Source organism: Oncorhynchus kisutch, linkage group LG11 (assembly GCF_002021735.2).
Source record: "Oncorhynchus kisutch isolate 150728-3 linkage group LG11, Okis_V2, whole genome shotgun sequence".
NCBI classification, from domain to species: Eukaryota; Metazoa; Chordata; class Actinopteri; order Salmoniformes; family Salmonidae; genus Oncorhynchus; species Oncorhynchus kisutch.
In genome coordinates, this window is record NC_034184.2 from 11,198,639 (window position 1) to 11,219,822 (window position 21,184).

Genomic DNA, 21,184 nt, shown 5'->3' on the forward strand with positions numbered 1-21,184 from the left:
CTGCTTATTTCTTCCCAACACCTTTGCAGATCTAAGACAAGAGGAAAGTAAAAACACATTCTCTTCCTAATAGTTTTTTTTTCCACCTGCATTTTGTCAGACCAGTGAAGATGGTGGAAAACTATACTGTTTGTATGGACCCTAGGTTACCTTTCCCCATTGTTATCATACTAACTGTATGTCGTGTAACCTTAGAGGTCCTGCTCACATGATGTACCATGCCAGGTGTGTATAATACTGATGTTAATGGGAGAGGGTTAGGGGTTAAGGTGTGGTCTTTACTTCCAAATTTCACTTAAATATAACTTCCAATTGAAGAGAGACAAGGAGACATAAAATCTGGGGGGGAAATTATATTTTATGGACAAATGTGGATGGTTCTTAAAATAACCTTGGTGTTAGGGGGCTTTAAGAGAGACGTTTCACTCCACAGCATACTGCCATTGGACTTCACCTGCTGGCGGTGAGAAGTAGGTGGTCAGCTTCTCCCTCACCTGGAGTGCCTGCCTCTCAAACAGTAGAAGACATCTTCAACAGCCAAGTGTACAACTGAATATGTACCCTTGTAGTTGTAGAATTGCGAACCCGAGCACGGTGGAACCTGGATTACTACATGTTTCCTGTCAATGGAGCCAAGACAGTTGGGGAAATTCCACCTCTCCAGGAACTCTGCAGCAATGGCCCTCCAGTCTTCTTCCTTGGGGACAGGCATGTATTTACCAACCAGACAGTCCCAAATGGCTTGTGCCACAGAGGGGACAATGCCTGCCACCGTGGACCATCCAACTAGGAAGCTGAATCCAATGGTCCTGTAGGAGTCCCCTGTCGCCAAGAATCTGAAATATAATTCAAAATAATTATCAATATTGTGTGTAACTTGAAATTCCACCCACATATTCTATCTAATAAATATACCTACCTCATTACAGTTTATTATACTCTACTAATTATATTGTAATACTCATCAACCATCATTAACAATGCCTTGAAACAGTACAATTCAGTTAACGGCTATACCAATAAACTGTAGCCCAGGCCAACTCTACTCTTAGAAAAAAAGGTGCTACCTAGAACCTAAAAGGGTTCTCCGGCTGTCCTCATAGGAGAAAAAAAGCCCTTTTTGGTTCTAGTTAGTACCCTTTTGGTTCCAAGTAGAACCCTATTCGTTTCCATGTATAACCTTTTCCACAAAGGGGTCCAGACCTGAAACCAAAAAGGGTTATCCTATGGGGAATGCAGAAGGACACTTTTGGAACCCTTTTTGCTAAGAGTGTAAGTGATTCCAATAAGAATTTAATGAGTGTGAGTGACTGTAACTGTCTTGAACAACAAGGGCACCTGGAGAAGACCAGCCAACCTTCATCAGAGCAGAAGGCACCCAAACTTTCTTTTCATTTGGACTATAACTTTTGCATCATTAAAAAAGGATTTTAAACCAACTTTGGGAAAAGTTATAGTCCTAATGAACATTCTGTAAAAGTCCATCTCATGTCACATAGGGGCTATTAACTGGAGAGCCCTTTATCTAGCTAGGTTGCACATTAAATATATCTAATATCAATCAATTACGGTATCAAAGGCTTTACAAATTACGGTATCAAAGGCTTTAAAAATTCACTAGAATTTAGCTTACGTGGTGACAAGTTGCCAGCCGTTCAACTGGGCTAATTGACTCCCGGTAGTTGGTATCCATCCAGGCAGTCCTGGCTCCCAACCATCGGTGCCGAGGAAGGCTCCTGTCATGGAGTGGGACTGGACGCCGTGTCTGGACCGGGCATCGGCGCAGAGAAGGGCTCCTGCCATGGAGCTGGACTGGACGCCCTGTTTGGAAGCTCCGGACCGTTGACCCTCGCTGACGTTTCCGGACCGTGGACCGTCTCGAGGTTCCGGACCGTGGACCGTCTCAGGAGGTTCCGGACCGTGGACCGTTCCTGCAGGTTCCGGACTGTGGACTGTCGTTGGAGGTTCCAGACTGTGGACCCTCGCTGAAGGTTTTCATTTTATTTGTAATTTTTTTTAACCTTTATTTAACTAGGCAAGTCAGTTAAGAACAAATTCTTATTTTCAATGATGGCCTAGGAACAGTGGGTTAACTGCCTGTTCAGGGGCAGAACGACAGATTTGTACCTTGTCAGCTTGCGGATTCGAACTTGCAACCTTTCGGTTACTAGTCCAACGCTCTAACCACTAGGCTACCCTGCCGTCCCTAGGTTCCGGACCGTGGACTGTCGCCGGAGGTTCCGGACCGCGGACCGTCACCGGAGGTTCTGGGCCGTGGACCGTCGCCGGAGTTTCCGGACCGTGGACCGTTGTTGGAGGTTCCGAACCGTGGACCGTCTCAGGAGGATCCGGACCATGGACCGTCTCTGAAGGCTCCGGACCGTGGACCGTCGTTGAAGGTTCCGGACTGTGAAACATCGGCGGAAGCTCTGGACTGGGAACCGTCACCGGAAGCCCTGGACTGGGGACCGTCGCCGGAAGCTCTGGACCAGGGACCGTTGCAGGAAGCCTGGTGCGTGGGGCCGGCACAGGTGGCACCGGACTGGTGACACGCACTTCAGGGCGAGTGCGGGCAGGAGGCACAGGTGGCACCGGACTGGTGACACGCACTTCAGGGCGAGTGCGGGCAGGAGGCACAGGACGTACCGGACTGGGGAGGCACACTGAAGGCCAGAAGCGTGGAGCCGGTACAGGTTGCACCAGCCTGCTAACTGGATCCTCTGGTCTGTTGTTGAGCAGAACACACTTGCACAACATCTCTCTCATATCTTTCTCTCCCAACTTCTCCATTGCCTCCTTAACAGTCTCTGGCTCTTCCCGCGGCTCTGCCGCCAGTTTGCCATTCTGCCTCTGGCACGCTCCTCGACCGGCCACCACTTGTGCCCCCACCCCCAAAAAATCTTGGGGTTGTCCTTGGGCTTTCTGTGGCCGCGAACCCCGGCGTCGTCATTGTCCTCCCTCCTTAACTTCCGTATGCTGCCAAGGAAGGGTTTTGCGTCCTCCAATTACTTCTTCCCATGTCCAAAACTCCCTCGCCTGTTGAACAAGCTGCTTGGTCCTGGTTTGGTGCAATCTTCTGTCACTTTAATAACTCTACCTACATGTACATATTACCTCAATTACCTTGACTAACCGGTGCCCGGCACTGGGGCTAAATCGAACACTACAAAGAATGCTAACACTGGTCCAACCCAGAAGAAGCTGCAGTCTTTCTTTGGAGGCTCTGAGAAGAGTCAGAACACACACAGGCCAAGTTTACAATCTCTTTTGAAATCCAGTCAAGGTGCAGTGAAATGTTCTCCTGTGGGCAAGTCTTTGCTTGACCGGTCCAGGTATGGAAAGACGCCAGACAGCGACTTAGACTCTGGTAAAAGAGCGTCCCGTCGGAGCACAGCTCCCCCAGAGAGCCTCTGCTACTACAGGGTTCAACTTGCCAGACATCACAGTTGACAGCGAACCCAGTATAAAAAGCGAGGCGCTCGATGAACCTTTGGACAAGGAACTCACATTTTGGCACTTTGACCGGCAAATTGAACCACATCTTTCAGAGACGTCTGAGGAGATGAGCCTCAGTCCCAACGTCAAGAAGGCCTAACTAGAGGATGGTGGTTTCTTAGAGAACAACACCACACATTCAGCGGGCTCTGAGGGATCCTCTGGGTCTAACCTGGACGCCCCAGTCTGTGTACAGAACACCACACATTCAGCGGGCTCTGAGGGATCCTCTGGATCTAAGGTGGACGAACCAGTCTGTGTACAGAAGAGGGCAGTTCTATGTACAGTAGCTGAGTGGGAGGGTGAAGAGGCTGCAGGAACAGCATAGAGAGAAGGCTGAAGATGGGCTGTGCTACAGATGCTCCGGAGCCAAGATCAGCCCTGGAGAGAACCAGAGTGCTAAGGAGGAGCTGAAGAAAGAGAAGGTTGGAATTTAACTACTGTTTTTGTTGGTTATTTGTAAGGACAATGTTTTTTCCTGAACACTATATCTGACCAGAAAAAAAGAAGAAGAAAGAAAGTGGCACAATTTAATGTATTTTTTTATTACATTTTTTAACCAAAATGTAGGTACACATTGCCTTTTTCAGAGTTGAAATAACAATGTCATTATTATCAAGTTATTATACTGCAGTCTGTTGAAATGTTCCCTCTGTAATCCCCACAGCAAAGACAGTTTTAAGGACATGGAGATTTAGGACATGGAGACAGTTTAACCTGTGCTTCATCATAACTAAACTCATAACTAAACCCTCCTCTGACCTTCCAGCACGCCACTGATGAGAAGTACATCTTCGAAGTGCTTCAACAACACACCGCACTGCAAAGACAGAGACTCATCGTGTAAGGAATCACTGACATTCATCAATTATTTTAGATGGTTACTAAAAACGTACTAGTTTTGTGTTAAGTATTTCATTTGTTTGTATGTATGAAGTTTTCAGTCCACTGAATCTCCACCTCAGGCTCACGGCAGTCAGCGAGAACGTTCTTATGGAGAACCTTAAGATCTTAAAAAATAATGGCTCTGATTTCCTCAGATGCGGATGGTAAATCAAATAGAATACAACACGCTCACTCACTGCTATATTTAGTGGGGTAAAATATACCCTGCCATAAGAAATTAGCATGGCACCTTTCCAAAAAGTAGATTTCAAAATAGTATGCATGGGTATGGCTCCTATCTGTTTTCTGATTCTGAATTCCATTGTGCTATGTGTTCCAGCTCAGGTGATGGAGCGGGTGAAGCTTGTGTCCCTGCCCACAAGTAAGAACTGGACATTTGGTCTGGGGGACATCGAGAAGCTCATCTTCATGTTGATTGACAGCCCGGGGGTTATGTGTCGGCAGTCTCGTGTCAGGCAGATGTTTGCCTCCAGGGCCTGCAGGAAGTCGGTGAGGCTTATGTATTTATGATGTGATTGATTTGTTGGCCATGACTTGCGATAAATATGAGCTGTTGGATTTCAGCACTAAATAAGAAGTGCTAGTAGAAATGCACCAGTTATAATGTGTGTTAGGCAATGATTGAAGTGTACATGTTTGTTTGGTGCTTTTGCATAAGTTTTCCAGCTATACATAAATGATATGTTTCCTTTAGAATTTTCATTTTAGCTCTGGTCCCCATGATGTTTATGTACTCTTCCTCCCACGTAAGGTGAAGATTTGTACAGCTTTGAGCACCAGTGAGATGAAGAAGCTGGTGGTCATATGGGGGAGATAGAGCAGCCATGGAACTGCCCACATGGCAGACCCACTATGAGACACCTTGCTAACTTGAACTTCATCTCATAAGACTGATCAACCCAGTTGGACCGGCTCAACTGAATACCTCTCAACAGTTTTGGCCTGCTCCTATATCTCTGAAAAGACACTAAGGTTGCATTTCAGCAACAACAACAAAAAGTATAACTCTCATTATGTAAACTCAATCACTGTTATATACAGTATATATATTTTTTCAAATGTTGACAAAAAAAAAGTGTTTGTATTTCTAAACATTTATTTTCGATTGTCTATTTTAGGTAAAATAATCAAAACACAAATGCTCTCACATGATAATTTCAGTACATAAACCTACTTTAATTAGAACAATTCATCTTTGTGAGTTTGTAAAGACTTGGCTTTTTGACATACTGAGGATTCCGTACCGAGGATTCCGTACCGAGCTCCTTAGCAACAGGTGCCTCGGTTGCGATGCATGGTATGTTTATGGAATTGCATCGTCTGGATGAACAGGTGAAATGGCGAAAGGGGATAAAAAGAAAAAACCCGAGAAAACGACTCCCGAACAATCATTAAGTACATTTTTGTCAAATGACTCCCACGCTGGTGTTGTATCAGAACCACATGTGTTAGATGAAGAGTCGGGACATGAGACAGATGTAATGACTGCCTCCTTTTCTTCACAACCACCACTCGCCGACAAACAACTTGAGATAAGTGATGATGCATTTCATGAGGTCCCTGTTCTTCCTAATATTATTGTCCAGAGGTAAACCAATGCTTATCACTCGCCTCTTTCTATGAACATGAAATAATGCCTCATATCATGTTGTTGGGTTTCTTTTCCATAATAACCTAGGCACACACAGCTAAGCCTGCTAACGTTAGCTAGCTACTGTTACATTATCAATGAAAAGCAATCTGTGCTCACTCAGGTACGAGGGTGAAAAGCATCGAGAGCAGCTCCATGGAGAAGGTGTGGCATATTTTCAGGGAGGACATGTCTACAAGGTATTGCATTATGCCATTGCCATATGGTGTGTATATCACATTGTATAGCATGCATTACATGATGACTAAAATGAACCAGCAAATATGACATCAAATCAATAAGCTTTGTTTTTCTTCAAGGGTATGTTTTCAGTAGGAGTCATGCATGGACATGGTCTGTACACATGGGCAGATGGCGTGAAATATGAGGTATTTTAGTCCAACACCTTTACAAGATGTATTATTTCTTAGTTAATCTTATACTGCAGATGCGATCTGTGAACCATTTGATTCCCATAATGACAGGGTGAGTTTGCATTCAATGTGCCCATGGGCCATGGGACATACACCTGGTTGGATGGTAGCTGTTATGAGGGAGAGGTGTGCAGTGGAATCCGCCATGGTGTGGGGACATATAGGTGTGCCAATTCCTCTGTGATATACAGAGGGCAGTGGCATCACAGCAAAAGGCATGGAAAGGTATGATCCTGTTGCAGTTGTGAGCAATTTAAGTCAGATAATCCTGCATCTTGTCCGCAGGTTTATTTAATGTGGGGTTGTTGTTTAATTTGCAATATTTGTTTGTTTTATTAGGGTACAATATACTATAACCAGGAAGCGACGTCCTGGTATGAAGGAGAATTGGTAAACAATAACAGAGAGGGATGGGGAGTCCGATGGTAGGTGAACTTGTGTTTAGACAGTGTGTTACACATGTGAATGATCTCCCATCAAATGTGTTCTTATGCTTAAATTATATCAGTGTCATACACCTTGCATGTGTTCTCTCTGCTGTGCCAAAGTTACCCCTCTGGAAACCTGTATGAGGGCCAGTGGAGGAACAACGTGAGACATGGAGAGGGCAGGATGAGGTGGCTGCAGCTGGGTCAGCAGTATAGCGGGATATGGGAGAATGGGGTCCAGGTAGGTCAAACCATATCACCCTCATCCCCCATGACATAATATATTAATAAACCCATTATTTGGCTTTTGATAAAGAAAACATGGTTAGAGTAACTTCACATAAATAACTGATAAATCATCCTCTGTCTTTCAGCATGGACAAGGGACCCACACATGGTTCCTGAGGAGAGTGACAGGCTCTCAGTATCCCCTAAGGAATGAGTACACTGGGGACTTTGTCCAGGGGCTGAGGCATGGCCAGGGCAGCTTCTACTACGCAAGCGGGGCTCTTTACAAAGGAGAGTGGAAGGACAACAGAAAACATGGACAGGTGAAGGGGGAACATGTCCATAGAGTAATCATTCTAATTGAATGATGTCAATATAGAGTGTAAATAATAAGATCTTGTTAAACATTCTAGGGAAAGTTCATTTTTAAAAATGGACGCATATTTGAAGGGGAGTTTGTGGATGACCACATGGCAGAGTTCCCAGCGTTCTGCCTGGATGGTTCAAACACCCCTGATCTGAGTGGGATTAGAACGCACACTCCCCATCCTGAGGATGGTAAGTACACCAAGTCCCTCTGAAAAATGTACAGTGCCTTGCGAAAGTATTCGGCCCCCTTGAACTTTGCGACCTTTTGCCACATTTCAGGCTTCAAACATAAAGATATAAAACTGTATTTTTTTGTGACGAATCAACAACAAGTGGGACACAATCATGAAGTGGAACGACATTTATTGGATATTTCAAACTTTTTTAACAACTCAAAAACTGAAAAATTGGGCGTGCAAAAGTATTCAGCCCCCTTAAGTTAATACTTTGTAGCGCCACCTTTTGCTGCGATTACAGCTGTAAGTCGCTTGGGGTATGTCTCTATCAGTTTTGCACATCGAGAGACTGAAATCTTTTCCCATTCCTCCTTGCAAAACAGCTCGAGCTCAGTGAGATTGGATTCAGGTCTGGACTTTGACTTGGCCATTCTAACACCTGGATATGTTTATTTTTGAACCATTCCATTGTAGATTTTGCTTTATGTTTTGGATTATTGTCTTGTTGGAAGACAAATCTCCGTCCCAGTCTCAGGTCTTTTGCAGACTCCATCAGGTTTTCTTCCAGAATGGTCCTGTATTTGGCTCCATCCATCTTCCCATCAATTTTAACCATCTTCCCTGTCCCTGCTGAAGAAAAGCAGGCCCAAACCATGATGCTGCCACCACCATGTTTGACAGTGGGGATGGTGTGTTCAGGGTGATGAGCTGTGTTGCTTTTACGCCAAACATAACGTTTTGCATTGTTGCCAAAAAGGTCAATTTTGGTTTCATCTGACCAGAGCACCTTCTTCCACATGTTTGGTGTGTCTCCCAGGTGGCTTGTGGCAAACTTTAAACGACACTTTTTATGGATATCTTTAAGAAATGGCTTTCTTCTTACCACTCTTCCATAAAGGCCAGATTTGTGCAATATACGACTGATTGTTGTCCTATGGACAGAGTCTCCCACCTCAGCTGTAGATCTCTGCAGTTCATCCAGAGTGATCATGGGCCTCTTGGCTGCATCTCTGATCAGTCTTCTCCTTGTATGAGCTGAAAGTTTAGAGGGACGGCCAGGTCTTGGTAGATTTGCAGTGGTCTGATACTCCTTCCATTTCAATATTATCGCTTGCACAGTGGTCCTTGGGATGTTTAAAGCTTGGGAAATCTTTTTGTATCCAAATCCGGCTTTAAACTTCTTCACAACAGTATCTCGGACCTGCCTGGTGTGTTCCTTGTTCTTCATGATGCTCTCTGCGCTTTTAACGGACCTCTGAGACTATCACAGTGCAGGTGCATTTATACGGAGACTTGATTACACACAGGTGGATTGTATTTATCATCATTAGTCATTTAGGTCAACATTGGATCATTCAGAGATCCTCACTGAACTTCTGGAGAGAGTTTGCTGCACTGAAAGTAAAGGGGCTGAATAATTTTGCATGCCCAATTTTTCAGTTTTTGATTTGTAAAGAAAGTTTGAAATATCCAATAAATGTCGTTCCACTTCATGATTGTGTCCCACTTGTTGTTGATTCTTCACAAAAAAATACAGTTTTATATCTTTATGTTTGAAGCCTGAAATGTGGCAAAAGGTCGCAAAGTTCAAGGGGGCCGAATACTTTCGCAAGGCACTGTATGTCTGTCTGATAAAATTACTCATCTGACATCAACCCCCTGGAATGGTCCTGTATTTTTCATGTGGTTATCCAGTATAGTAAAAGTAAGTCCTGTGTTTCAGGTGAATCCCCCAGAAGAGCACCAGGAGGAGACTCGGGCAGTGGTCCAGCCCTGCTTGGGCCTGACATGGCTCTGGACATCACTGCTCTGCTGGAGAACCTCCCAGAGAACCAGAGAGACCTGCAGCTCAAACAGGTCAGTGGGACTGACCACAACAGCATATGAAAATCCATTTCAATTTGTGTCAATTCAGTTGTCAAATTAGATTCCATATATTATAACAATCCTTGAACTAAGTTATGATAGCTTCAACCCCAACTCTGCACTGAGTTGACACACAGGTGGTGTTTTTTGTGCCTCCATTTGTCCCTCTCGCTGTGTGCCAGGTGGAATTTGTGGTGCTGAGACACATAGCGGAGCTGAGGGCCATCTATAGCTTCTACAGCAGTCTGGGCCATGATCAGTCCCCAGACAATACCTTCTTGCTGTCCCGCCTGCAGCTTTGGAGACTCCTCAAGGACTGCAGCATCCACCAGCAAGGCATCACCCTGGCCCAGGTCGACCGCTACATCTGTGGTAAGGCCAGGGAGAAATAACCACCTCATTTCCCGTTTCTCCCTTCATGTTTGGCCAATTCATCCTGCTTTGTTAATTTGTTTCAGTCTCATCACAACATAACATTATAGAGACTCAGGGGTAGCCTGAGCAGAACTTGAGTCTACAATGTTACATTTTCTTGTTTTGTGAACTAATTTCAAAGCAGAGGATGTCCCTTCCGAGGAGATCCACTCTCCCTTCAGCACCATGCTGCTCAGAAGGTTCCTCAGCTGTGTTGTGGTTCTGGCCTACAACACCTACCATAAGGACATAGAGTAAGGACAACATTGCTATCCCTTACTCTCCTACTCCTGTGCAGTAACACTGTAATTACCGTAGTAACAACCTTGTATCAACACCATGTACTCTACTCCTGAGCCTCTCCTCTCCTTCCCAGGCCCTCTGATACCATACTGGTTGCATGTTTGTCCAAGCTGATGAGGGAGAACATCATCCCTAATGCCAAGAATGTGAAAGGTACAGGTACGCATGCATACACCATTGTTTACTCTTTATCAAGTGTAACCCACATTCATGCTCTCCTTGTTGTGAACTGAATGCAGGGCTGTTGTTCCCCAACCCCATGCATGCTGTGATTGCTGTCAACTACATTGGGAGGTGCTGGGAGATCTACAAGGCCTTCTGCAGAGCCAACCCAACCCCCCTAGCTGACCAAACCATGACTGTCAGGCACTTCATATGGATGTTTAAGGTACTTGTGACGTTCAACTAATGTGACCACACACTGATGTTGTGTGGTGATGGGTGCTCATATTTAGAGCCCTGAGTTTTTCCTGACCATCACAACCCTAACATTACATGATGTAAGTTGATTGATGAAACTTGGTTCTGTCCCACCAACAGGACCTTAGTCTGTTTGATGCTGAGCTGACCACAGGGAAACTCCTAGAGATCCTCTCTGTAGAGAACCCAGCTGCTTACGACCGCTACTACTGCAACCTAGACCTAGAGGTCAGCTAAACGCTTCAATAATTGATCATTTTATTTTTTTCTCCCCAATTTTCAATCTTGTCGCTGCAACTCCCCAAACGTGCTAAATAGGTGGTGGAACAGGTTCACCAGCATTAAGGGACTCTAACTTTCTAATAATAGTTTGTTTTATTGTCACATGCACAAGTACATTGAAATGCTGAACAAGCTCTACCCTAAAGTGCAGTAATCAATATCAAAATAGTAACACTAATAAAATAAATAAATATATATACAGTACCAGTCAAGGGTACCATTTAAGGGTTTTTCTTTATGTTTACTATTTTCTACATTGTAGAATAATAGTGAAGAAATCAAAACTATGAAAGAACACATGGAATCATATAGTAACCTGGAGGTGTGTTGGGTCATTGTCCTGTTGAACAACAAATGACAGTCCCACTAAGCGCAAACCAGATGGGATGGCGTATCACTGCAGAATGCTGTGTTAGCCATGCTGGTTAAGTGTGCCTTGAATTCTAAATAAATCATCTGTTCACATACTCTGCTTCTCATAAAGACATGGCAGTTGGACAGATTTCCAACGGTCTAATGTCCATTGCTCGTGTTTCTTTGCCCAATCAATTCTCGCCTTCTTATTGGTGTCCTTTAGTAGGGGTTTCTTTGCAGGAATTTGACCATGAAGGCTTGATTCACACAGTCTCTAAACAGTTGTTAAAATGTTCTGTTACTTGAACTCTGTGAAGCATTTATTTGGGCTGCAATCTGAGGTGCAGTTAACTCTAATGAACTTGTCCTCTGCAGCAGAGGTAACTGGGTCTTCCTTTCCTGTGGCGGTCCTCAAGAGAGCCAGTATCATAACGCTTGATGGTTTTTGCGACTGCACTTGAAGTAACTTTCAAAGTTCTTCACATTTTCTGTATTGACTGATTCTTCATGTCTTAAAGTAATGATGGACTGTCATTTCTCTTTGCTTATTTGAGCTGTTCTTGCCATAATATGGACTTGGTCTTTTACCAAATAGGGCTATCTTCTGTATACCACCCCTACCTTGTTAAAACACAACTGATTGTCTCAAACACATTAAGAAGGAAAGAAATTCCACAAATGAACTTTTAACAAGGCACACCTGTTAATTGAAATGAATTCCAGGTGACTACCTCATGAAGCTGGTTGAGAGAATGCCAAGAGTGTGCAAAGCTGTCATCAAGGCAAAGGGTGGCTACTTCGAAGAATCTCAAATATAAAATGTTTTTATTTGTTTAACACTTTTTTGGTTACTACATGATTCCATATGTGTTATTTCATAGTTTTGATGTCTTTACTATTATTCTACAATGTAGAAAATAGTAAAAAATAAAGAAATACCCGTGAATGAGTAACTGTTGTCTAATACCGTATATAATAAAGGAAACACAAATAAGAGAGGAAGCTATATTTAATTTGATTTGATATATACAGTGTCAGTGCCAGTACCATATTGACGATGTGTAGGGATAATGGAGTATTGAGGGAGATATGCATATGTAGACAGGGATTTGGAGACAGTAACAGGTAGCAGGATAAATAATAATGCTAATAATAAACAGTATGGCAGCAGCATAAGTGGTCGATGGATGGGATATGTAAACAGAACTGGAAAGTGACTGGTGTTAGGAATATATAAATACTAATGGTAATATACACTGAGTGTACAAAACATTAAGAACACCTGCTCTTCCCATGACAGACTGAACAGGCGTAATCCAAGTTAAAGCTATGATCCCTTATTGATGTCACTTGTTAAATCCACTTCAATAATTTTAAATGAAAGGAAGGAGACATGTTAAAGAAGGATATTTAGGCCTTGAGACATGGATTGTGCATGTGTGCCATTCAGAGGGTGAATGGGCACAACAGAAATTGTGCCTTTGAACAGGGTATGGTAGTAGGTTCCAGGCGCACCAGTTTGTGTCAAGAACTCCTACACTGCTGGGTTTTTCATACTCAACAGTTTCCTGTGTGTATCAAGAATGGCCCACCACCCAAAGGACATCCAGCCAACTTGACACAACTGTGGGAGGCATTGGTGTCAACATGGGCCAGCATCCCTGTGGAACACTTTCAACACCTTTTAGAGTCCATGCCCTGAAGAATTGAGGCTGTTCTTGAAGGCAAAAGGGGTTGCAACTCAATATTAGTAAGGTGTTCTTAATGTTTGATATATTCAGCGTACTAATGGTAATATATACAGTTAAAGTCGGAAGTTTACATACACTTATGTTGGAGTCATTAAAACTCGTTTTTCAACCACTCCACATATTTCTTGTTAACAAACTATAGTTTTGGCAAGTCGGTTAGGACATCTACTTTGTGCATGACACAAGTACTTTTTCCAACAATTGTTTACAGAATATTTCACTTTTAATTCACTATATCACAATTCCAGTGGGACAGAATTTTACATACACTAAGTTGACTGTGCCTTTAAGCAGCTTGGAAAATTCCAGAAAAGGATGTCATGGCTTTAGAAGCTTCTGATTGGCTAATTGACATAATTTGAGTCAATTGGAGGTATACCTGTGGATGTATTTCAAGGCCTACCTTCAAACTCAGTGCCTCTTTGCTTGACATCATAGGGAAATCAACCAAGACCTCAGAAAATAATTGGAGACCTCCACAAGTCTGGTTCATTCTTGGGAGCAATTACCAAATGCCTGAAGGTACCATGTTCATCTGTGCAAACAATAGTACGCAAGTATAAACACCATGGGACCACACAGCCACCATACCGCTCAGGAAGGAGACTCGTTCTGTCTCCTATAGACTTTGGTGCGAAAAGAGCAAATCAATTCCAGAACAACAGCAAAAGACCTTGTGAAGATGCTGGAGGAAACAGGTATGAAAGTATCTATATCCACAATGAAACAAGTCCTATATCGACATAACCTGACAGGCCGCTCAGCAAGGAAGAAGCCACTGCTCCAAAACCGCCATAAAAAAAGCCAGACTACGGTTTGTAACTGCACATGTGGACAAAGATTGTACTTTTTGGAGAAATGTCCTCTGGTCTGATGAAACAGAAATATAACTGTTTGGCCATAATGACCATCGTTATGTTTTGGAGGAAACGGGGAGGCTTGCAAGCCGAAGAACACCATCCCAACCGTGAAGCACGGGGGTGGCAGCATCATGTTGTGGGGGTGCTTTGCTGCAGGAGGGCCTTGTGCACTTCACAAAATAGATAGTTGTCCTGCCTCATGATGCCATGTGGCTATATTGAAGCAACATCTCAAGACAACAGTCAGGAAGTCTGAAAGGAAGTCTACAGCTTGGTCGCAAATGGGTCTTCCAAATGGAGAATGATCTCAAGCATACAACAAAGTCAAGGTATTGGAGTGGCCATCACAAAGCCCTGACCTCAATCCTATAGAAGATTTGTGGGCAGAACTGAAAAATGCATGTGTAAGCAAGGAGGCCCACAAACCTGACTCAGTTACACCAGCTCTGTTAGGAGGAATGGGACAAAATTCACCCAACTTATTGTGGGAAGCTTGTGGAAGGCTACCCAAAACATTTGACCCAAGTTAAACAATTTAAAGGCAATGCTACCAAATACTAATTGAGTATGTAAACTTCTGAACCACTGGGAATGTGATGAAAGAAATAAAAGATTAAATAAATAATTCTCTCCACTATTATTCTGACATTTCACATTCTGAAAATAAAGTGGTGATCCTAACTGACCTAAACAGATTATTTTTACTAGGATTAAATGTCAGGAATTGTGAAAAACTGTATTTGGCTGTAAACAGGAGTAATAGTGACCAGTAGCAGGATAAATAGATACCAATGGCAATCAATAATCAATGAACATCAGTGTAGTGGCAGTTATAAATCTAATCAATAATGATTTTTGCTGCATCGTAGGTATGAGGGGAAGCAGTAGTTTTTGAGCAGTAGTTTAACAGGCCAGAGGATAGAAGCTGTTTAGGATTAATAGTAATACGATTATATAGCGATTTTCATTACATTAAGAATCGCAGATGCTTTGAAAAAAATTACTTAATTGGAAGTTTGATGGTGAACCTGATTCTAGATGACGTTCCTGGAGTTCTTTGAGGCGTTGCTGGGTTGTGCAGAGGTTAGCGATCAGAGGGATGGTCAGACATCCTCAGACAGCCAGATGGAAAGCTGCCCTCTGGCTGACACCAGGAGGGTTTCCCCTGGGGAGAGGACCAGAGACAGCCCTCTACAGAGGTCCTCACAGCGGCATTCCCCTCTGACTGGACCTACTGCAAAGTCATCAAACCCCAACATCTCTCCTGATGTGGGTAGTGTCAAATCACTGGAGGTTGGTTTGATCAGCTCTGTCAAATCTATACATAATCTCACATGGCAGTCTGGAAATCGAGACCATTCCTTGTCTAAATTAGTTCATTCAATATTTTTCTACCCAGATGGGAAAATCCAAGGAGATTCTCCAACTGTCTACACCTGAAGAGATGGAGCCCAGACAGAGTCCCAACGCAGCAGGCAACCTCACATCACAGACTGGGGGTGTGTTCTCCTCACATATCTTTCCTCTACTCACATATCCGTATAGTCTGACTGGTCACATCTTTGCGGCATTGTTGAAGGTGTATGCGTGTGTTTGAGTCAGGTGGTGGGTCAGCAACCCACTCGTCAGACACTGAGAGAAGAGAGGGCTCAGGTGGCGCTAGATCAGCAGTGGAGGCCAAAGTGTCAAACCACCCTCCCCATGATCATCCCCCCAGCACAGGTAGATTGCACAATAAGTACACTGAACAGATTTCATATAAGGAAATCAGTCAATTGAAATAAATTCATTAGACCCTAATCTATGGATTTCACATGACTGGGAAATATGCATAAGTTGATTACATATTTTTTGTTTTTTTTAAGTTAGGGGCATGGATCAGAAAACCAGTCAGTATCTAGTGTGACCATTTGCCTCATGCAGCATGACGCATCTCCTTCACATAGAGTTGATCAGGCTGTTGATTGTGGCCAGTGGAATTTTGTCCTCTTCAATTGTTGTGGGAAGTTGCTGGATATTGGCGGGAACTGGAACACGCTGTAGTACACGTTGATCCAGAGCATCCCAAACGGGCTTAATGGGTGACATGTCTGGTGAGTATGCAGGCCATGTAAGAATTGGGACATTTTCAGCTCCTATAAATTGTGTACAGATCCTTGTGACATGGGGCCGTGCATTATGCTGAAACATGAGGTGATGGCGGCGGATGAATAGAACGACAATGGGCCTCAGGATGTCGTCACAATATCTCTGTGCATTCAAATTGCCATCAATAAAATGCAATTGTTTTCCGTTGTCCGTAGCTTATGCCTGCCCATACCATAACCCCACCATGGGGCACTCTGTTCACAACATTGACATCAGCAAACCGCTCGCCACACGACGCCGTCTGCGATCTACCCGGTACAGTTCAAACCGGAATTAAGCCATGAAGAATACAACTTCTCTAGCGTGGCAATGGCCATCGAAGGTGAGCATTTATCCACTGAAGTTGGTTACGACGCTGAACTGCAGTCAGGTCAAGACCCTGGTGAGGATGAGCACGCGTATGACCTTCCCTGAGACGGTTTCTGACAGTTTGTGCAGAAATTCTTTGGTTGTGCAAACCCAGTTTTATCAGCTGTCTGGGTGGCTGGTCTTAGATGACCCCGCAGATGAAGAAGCCGGATGTGGAGGTCCTGGGCTGGTGTGGTTACATGTGGTCTGCGGTTGCGATGCCTGTTGGATGTACTGCCAAATATTCTAAAATGACATTGGAGGTGGCTTATGCTAGAGAAATTAACATTAAATTCTCTGGTAACAGCTCTGGTGGACATTCCTGCAGTCAGCATTCCATTTACACCCTCACTCATAACGTCTGTGGCGTTGTGTCACAAAACTGCACATTTTAGTGGCCTTTTATTGTCCCAAGCACAAGGTGCACCTGTGTAATGATCATGCTCTTTTAATAAGCTTCTTGATATGCCACACCTGTCAGATAAAATCAGATACCACCTGGAGCTTCTCCCCTGTTGCACTTATATTTGTTCAGTGTATACTACACTAATTTGGAAGAATTTGACCTCAGAAAATCAGTAACGATATTACATACATATCTTAACATTGACATGTTTAATTGCCATGCCAATCTTACACCTGCCGTGTCTCCTAACCAGAGCCTGTTGAAGACAGGAGTGGAGCAGGTATGACTTCCTGCCCTGCTGAGACTGAACTGGACAGCTGGGTCCAGAGGACCCACCAGTTCTTTACCCAGAGGTTCTTCCCAGCGTACGAGTACAGCCTGGAGCTGATGAGGGAGGTGCAGGAAGAGAGGCTGAGGCAGGCGGCACTAGCCCGCATCGCTCTGGCTAAGGCCAAGGAAGACGCCAGGTAGGCAGCTACTGAGACAACATGAGGCCCCTTGATCCAGTTTGTATTCAAAATGTATCCAGATGATGCCCCAGAGAATCTCCATTGGAAGTGATATTTTTAGTCCAAGAAATCTGCCCTTGATGTGAGCACCACACAAGCACAACAAATAAAGCAATTATGAAAAATGTTCCAGGTTGAGGGAACAGTGGGAGGCAGAGGAGGAGGAGAGACGGAGGGAAGAAGAAGAGGATGAGGAGGCAGAGCGAGTAGAAGGGCCAGAGGATGACCTTAACCCGTCTCCAGCGGCTCAGACGCCTGTGGCCTCCACCACCTCTGTGGTCATCACCAAACAGTCGCCTGCCACCGCAGTCAAGAAGAAGAGGAAATAGACTCTTAGACCACCAACTGTATGGCCAGATTAAACCTAGTCCTGGATAAAAACAGACCTTTTCAGAGCAGTCATAACAGCCCTCTATGATGTCAATAACATGCATTTCACACTTAGTTCCAGGAGTGGGACAAGTGTTTTGTGATTCAGTCATTGTTTGGTTGTTGTAGAAGAAGAGACAAAAAATGTTTTATCTGTTGGTAGCAAATTTGAAGAATCTACATTTTATTTACACAAGTATATTCAATATAGCAACAAAGTTGATTTTGTATAGAACACCTGGGCTCCATATAGAATGTGGTTAATAGTTAACACTACCTGGTGCCTTTTTGGTATTAAATAATAAAATAGTACAGATAGCACAAAACAGTGTAAGGAAAGTTACAAAAAACTATTCTGACAATTAGAAGTTTAAAATAAAACAATGCATATAAAAAAATATATATTTTTGAAACTATAAACTAGTGTAGCAAAATATACAACAGCAGTTATGCAAATCAGTCTCATCAGTTGCTCGTTCTGTCAGAGGGAAGTGTAAACGACATGAGGTCACTGGTGCACATTGACTGTCTCACTCTGTCCATCTGATCAGGGGTGAACAGCAACAGATCTGACTCAACTGGCTGGAGAGGAAATGGGGACAGCATGGGTCAGTTGAGGAATGCATACCTAATTGTAAAATAAGAAATAAACAAAAAAAAATACGTATTTCAGAACACCAAAGTGAGAAAGTATTTCAACACCAAATGAAATCATACACACATACAATGGGTGTGCAAAACATTAAGAACACCTTCCGAATATTGAGTTGTGCCAATCCATGTCTCAATTGACACTAGGTTTAAAAACCCTTCTTTAACCAGTCTTCTCCCCTTCATCTAAACTGATTAAAGTGGATTTAACAAGTGACATCAATAAGGGATCATAGCTTTCACCTGGTCAGTGTCAAAATGTTTTGTACATTCAGTATATGTACAGTACCAGTCAAGTTTGGACACACTCATTCGAGGGTTTTTCTTTATTTTTACTATTTTCTACATTGTAGAATAGTGAAGACATCAAAACTATGAATTAACACATATGGAATCATGTGGTAACCAAATCAGTTGTGTTGTGACAAGGTAGGGGTGGTATACAGAAGATAGCCAATCATTACTTTAAGACATGAACGTCAGTCAATCCGGAAGATTTCAAGAGCTTTGAACGTTTCTTTAATTGCAGTCGCAAAAACCATCAAGCTATATGATGAAACTGGCTCTGATGAGGACCACCACAGAAAAGGAAGACCCAGAGTTACCTCTGCTGCATAGGATAAGTTCATTAGTTAACTGCACCTCAGATTGCATCCCAAATAAATGCGTCACAGATTTCAAGTAACAGACATCTCAACATCAACTGTTCAGAGGAGACTGTGTGAATCAGGACTTCATGGTTGAATTGCTGCAAAGAAACCACTACTAAAGGACACCAATAATAAAGAAGAGACTTGATTGGGTCAAGAAACACCAGCAATGGACATTAGACTGGTGGAAATCTGTCCTTTGGTCGGAGGAGTCCAAATTTGAGATTTTTGGTTCCAACCACCATGTCTTTGTGAAATGCAGAGTAGGTGAACGGATGATCTCCGCATATGTGGTTCCCACCGTGAAGCATGGAGGAGGTATGATGGTGCTTTGCTGGTGACACTCAATTATTTATTTAGAATTCAAGACACACTTAACCAGCATGGCTACCACAGCATTCTGCAGCAATACACCATCCCATCTGGTTTACGCTTAGTGGGAGTATCATTTGTCCTTTAACAATGACCCATCACGCCGTGTAAGGGCTATTTTACCAAGAAGGAGAGTGATGGAGTGCTGCATCAGATGACCTGGCCTCCACAATCACCCGACCTCAACCCAATTGAGATAGTCTGGGATGAGTTGGACAGCAGGGTGAAGGAAAACCAGCCAACAAGTACTCAGCATATGTGGGAACTCCTTCAAGACTTGTAAAAGCATTCCTCATGGTTAAGAGAATGCCAAGAGTGTGTAAAGCTGTCATCAAGGCAAAGGTGGCTACGTTGAAGAATCTCAAACATATTTTGATTTGTTTATCACTTTTTTGGTTATTTTGATGTCTTCGCTATTATTCTACAATGTAGAAAATAGTAAAAAAGAAAAAAAAACTTGAATGAGTCGGTGTGTCCAAACTATGGACTGGTTCTAATATAAATATATATATTACACACACACACACACGAGAGAAAGACGAGGGTAAAACAAGGAAGTTAACCTGTGTGATCCGTGGGATGAACATTTGTGTGAAACTGGGAGATGCTGCGATGGGAGTGAGAAGTCAGGAAAATTAAAACCATAAGGAATACATATATCTAAGACTAACCATATCCAAGCACACACACAGTACCTGTGGGAGTCGACACTTCCTCCTGAGGGGTCTCTTCAGACGGAGCCAACGGACTCTCCATTTCTACGTCTATCACCATGGGCGACAGCATCTCTGCAACAGCTGGCTCCCGTGGTGACAGGCTACACCTCACTGCAGGTTGGAGGTAGCGCTCAAAGTCCAACCCCGGAAGACCCTTGTGTATTTTGAGAAGTAAACCCAGATGAACTCTTGCCAGTAATTTAGTAATACATTAAGATGAGACATCTTCTTTAACAAAACACTGACCTCTGTGATGGAAGTGTCTGGAGTCACGGTCCCTGGTACGTCGGCATCAGCTGGGAAGCTGAGTGAGACCTGGACAGGAGGAGAAGAGGGGGGCACCAAGCAGGGGGAGGAGAGGGGAGATTGGCTGGCTTCAGTAAATCTTGGCCTAGAACTGAGGATCAGGGTGAGGGGTACGGAGTGGGGTGGCATTAAACAGGTAGGCAGGGGTGAGGGTGGAGCAGGCAGTGGTGAGGGTGGGGTGAGCAAGGGTGAGGGTGGAGCAGGTAGTGGTATGGGTGAAGTGGGGGAGAGGGGAGGTGTGTGCAGCTGCAGCAGTGCTGGAGTGGCGAGTTCTGCTGGGGGTGGAGAACTTGGTGACTGAACAGGCCTGAGGCATGGCAGATACATGGGTGGATCTCCTCACAGAGCCTGGAAAGAGACAGCCCATACAGCAATCAGTCCATGCCCAACTAACGAGCTCTATACAGCTTTACCAGGTACCTCAAACACTGACAGAGGGAGAGGTCAGGGGTCTTCCAGGTTCGAGCAAATCCGCCATCCTTTCTGCCTGCCATTCTACGTATCTTCATCTGCCTCCATATCTCTGAGCATCACAGCAGTTGAGGGGAAGCTTGGGAGAAGAACGGTGGAGGTACGAGTCTCACCTGTGAGTTTGGCAGGACTCTCCACCTGGAACACCACCACCAGTGGTTCTGGGGCCTGGGTCTCCGCCTGGGGGTCCTCAGGAGCTGGAGCAGGGTCGTCCACAGCACTGCCTGGCCCTGCGGCCTGCACTGGCTTTGCGGCCTGCGCTGCCTTTGCAGCCTGCTGCTTGGCCTTTCTTGCAGCCAGACGAGACTTGGCGACAGCACCA

The 21,184-nt window shown here is 44.1% G+C and overlaps 2 protein-coding genes and 1 pseudogene across 9 annotated transcripts; 2 read left to right on the top strand and 1 right to left on the bottom strand.

Annotated features, from left to right (window-relative positions):
• The first annotated feature begins 737 nt into the window (after positions 1-737).
• Positions 738-5,439, top strand: LOC109898949 (mismatch repair endonuclease PMS2-like; annotated as a pseudogene).
• A 199-nt stretch (positions 5,440-5,638) lies between these two features.
• rsph10b (radial spoke head 10 homolog B) lies at positions 5,639-18,373 on the top strand. 8 transcript variants are annotated; one of them, XM_020495750.2, is made up of 19 exons: positions 5,639-5,989; positions 6,156-6,231; positions 6,352-6,420; positions 6,517-6,690; positions 6,805-6,890; positions 7,014-7,134; positions 7,268-7,444; positions 7,535-7,679; positions 9,390-9,523; positions 9,715-9,904; positions 10,089-10,200; positions 10,323-10,402; positions 10,489-10,637; positions 10,790-10,897; positions 14,955-15,209; positions 15,316-15,415; positions 15,519-15,638; positions 17,072-17,285; positions 17,461-18,373. In XM_020495750.2, exons 1-19 carry the CDS (start codon positions 5,739-5,741, stop codon positions 17,654-17,656), a joined length of 2,757 nt encoding a protein of 918 aa, XP_020351339.1. In that variant the 5' UTR covers positions 5,639-5,738; the 3' UTR covers positions 17,657-18,373. The 8 variants fall into 8 exon arrangements, with proteins under 8 accessions (XP_020351339.1, XP_031691126.1, XP_020351338.1 ...); XM_031835266.1 differs by having other exon boundaries at positions 5,659-5,989; positions 10,323-10,408; XM_020495749.2 differs by having other exon boundaries at positions 5,659-5,989; positions 10,092-10,200; positions 10,323-10,408.
• A 1,467-nt stretch (positions 18,374-19,840) lies between these two features.
• Positions 19,841-20,770, bottom strand: LOC109900033 (vegetative cell wall protein gp1-like). The gene is made up of 2 exons (XM_031835274.1): positions 20,332-20,770; positions 19,841-20,239 (listed from the first exon to the last, which is right to left on the bottom strand). Exons 1-2 carry the CDS (start codon positions 20,716-20,718, stop codon positions 20,036-20,038), a joined length of 591 nt encoding a protein of 196 aa, XP_031691134.1. The 5' UTR covers positions 20,719-20,770; the 3' UTR covers positions 19,841-20,035.
• Positions 20,771-21,184: the final 414 nt, after the last annotated feature.

What these genes read in the sequence shown, in the direction of transcription:
- rsph10b (XM_031835266.1), top strand. Translation starts at nt 5,739, where the DNA reads ATGGCGAAAGGGGATAAAAAGAAAAAACCCGAGAAAACGACTCCCGAA. An exon ending in CCTAATATTATTGTCCAGAG is followed by an intron (nt 5,990 to 6,155) that starts GTAAACCAATGC and finishes GTGCTCACTCAG; the next exon opens with GTACGAGGGTGAAAAGCATC. An exon ending in GAGACCTGCAGCTCAAACAG is followed by an intron (nt 9,524 to 9,714) that starts GTCAGTGGGACT and finishes GCTGTGTGCCAG; the next exon opens with GTGGAATTTGTGGTGCTGAG.
- LOC109900033 (XM_031835274.1), bottom strand. Translation starts at nt 20,718, where the DNA reads ATGTATCTGCCATGCCTCAGGCCTGTTCAGTCACCAAGTTCTCCACCC. An exon ending in CAGACACTTCCATCACAGAG is followed by an intron (nt 20,240 to 20,331) that starts GTCAGTGTTTTG and finishes AAAATACACAAG; the next exon opens with GGTCTTCCGGGGTTGGACTT.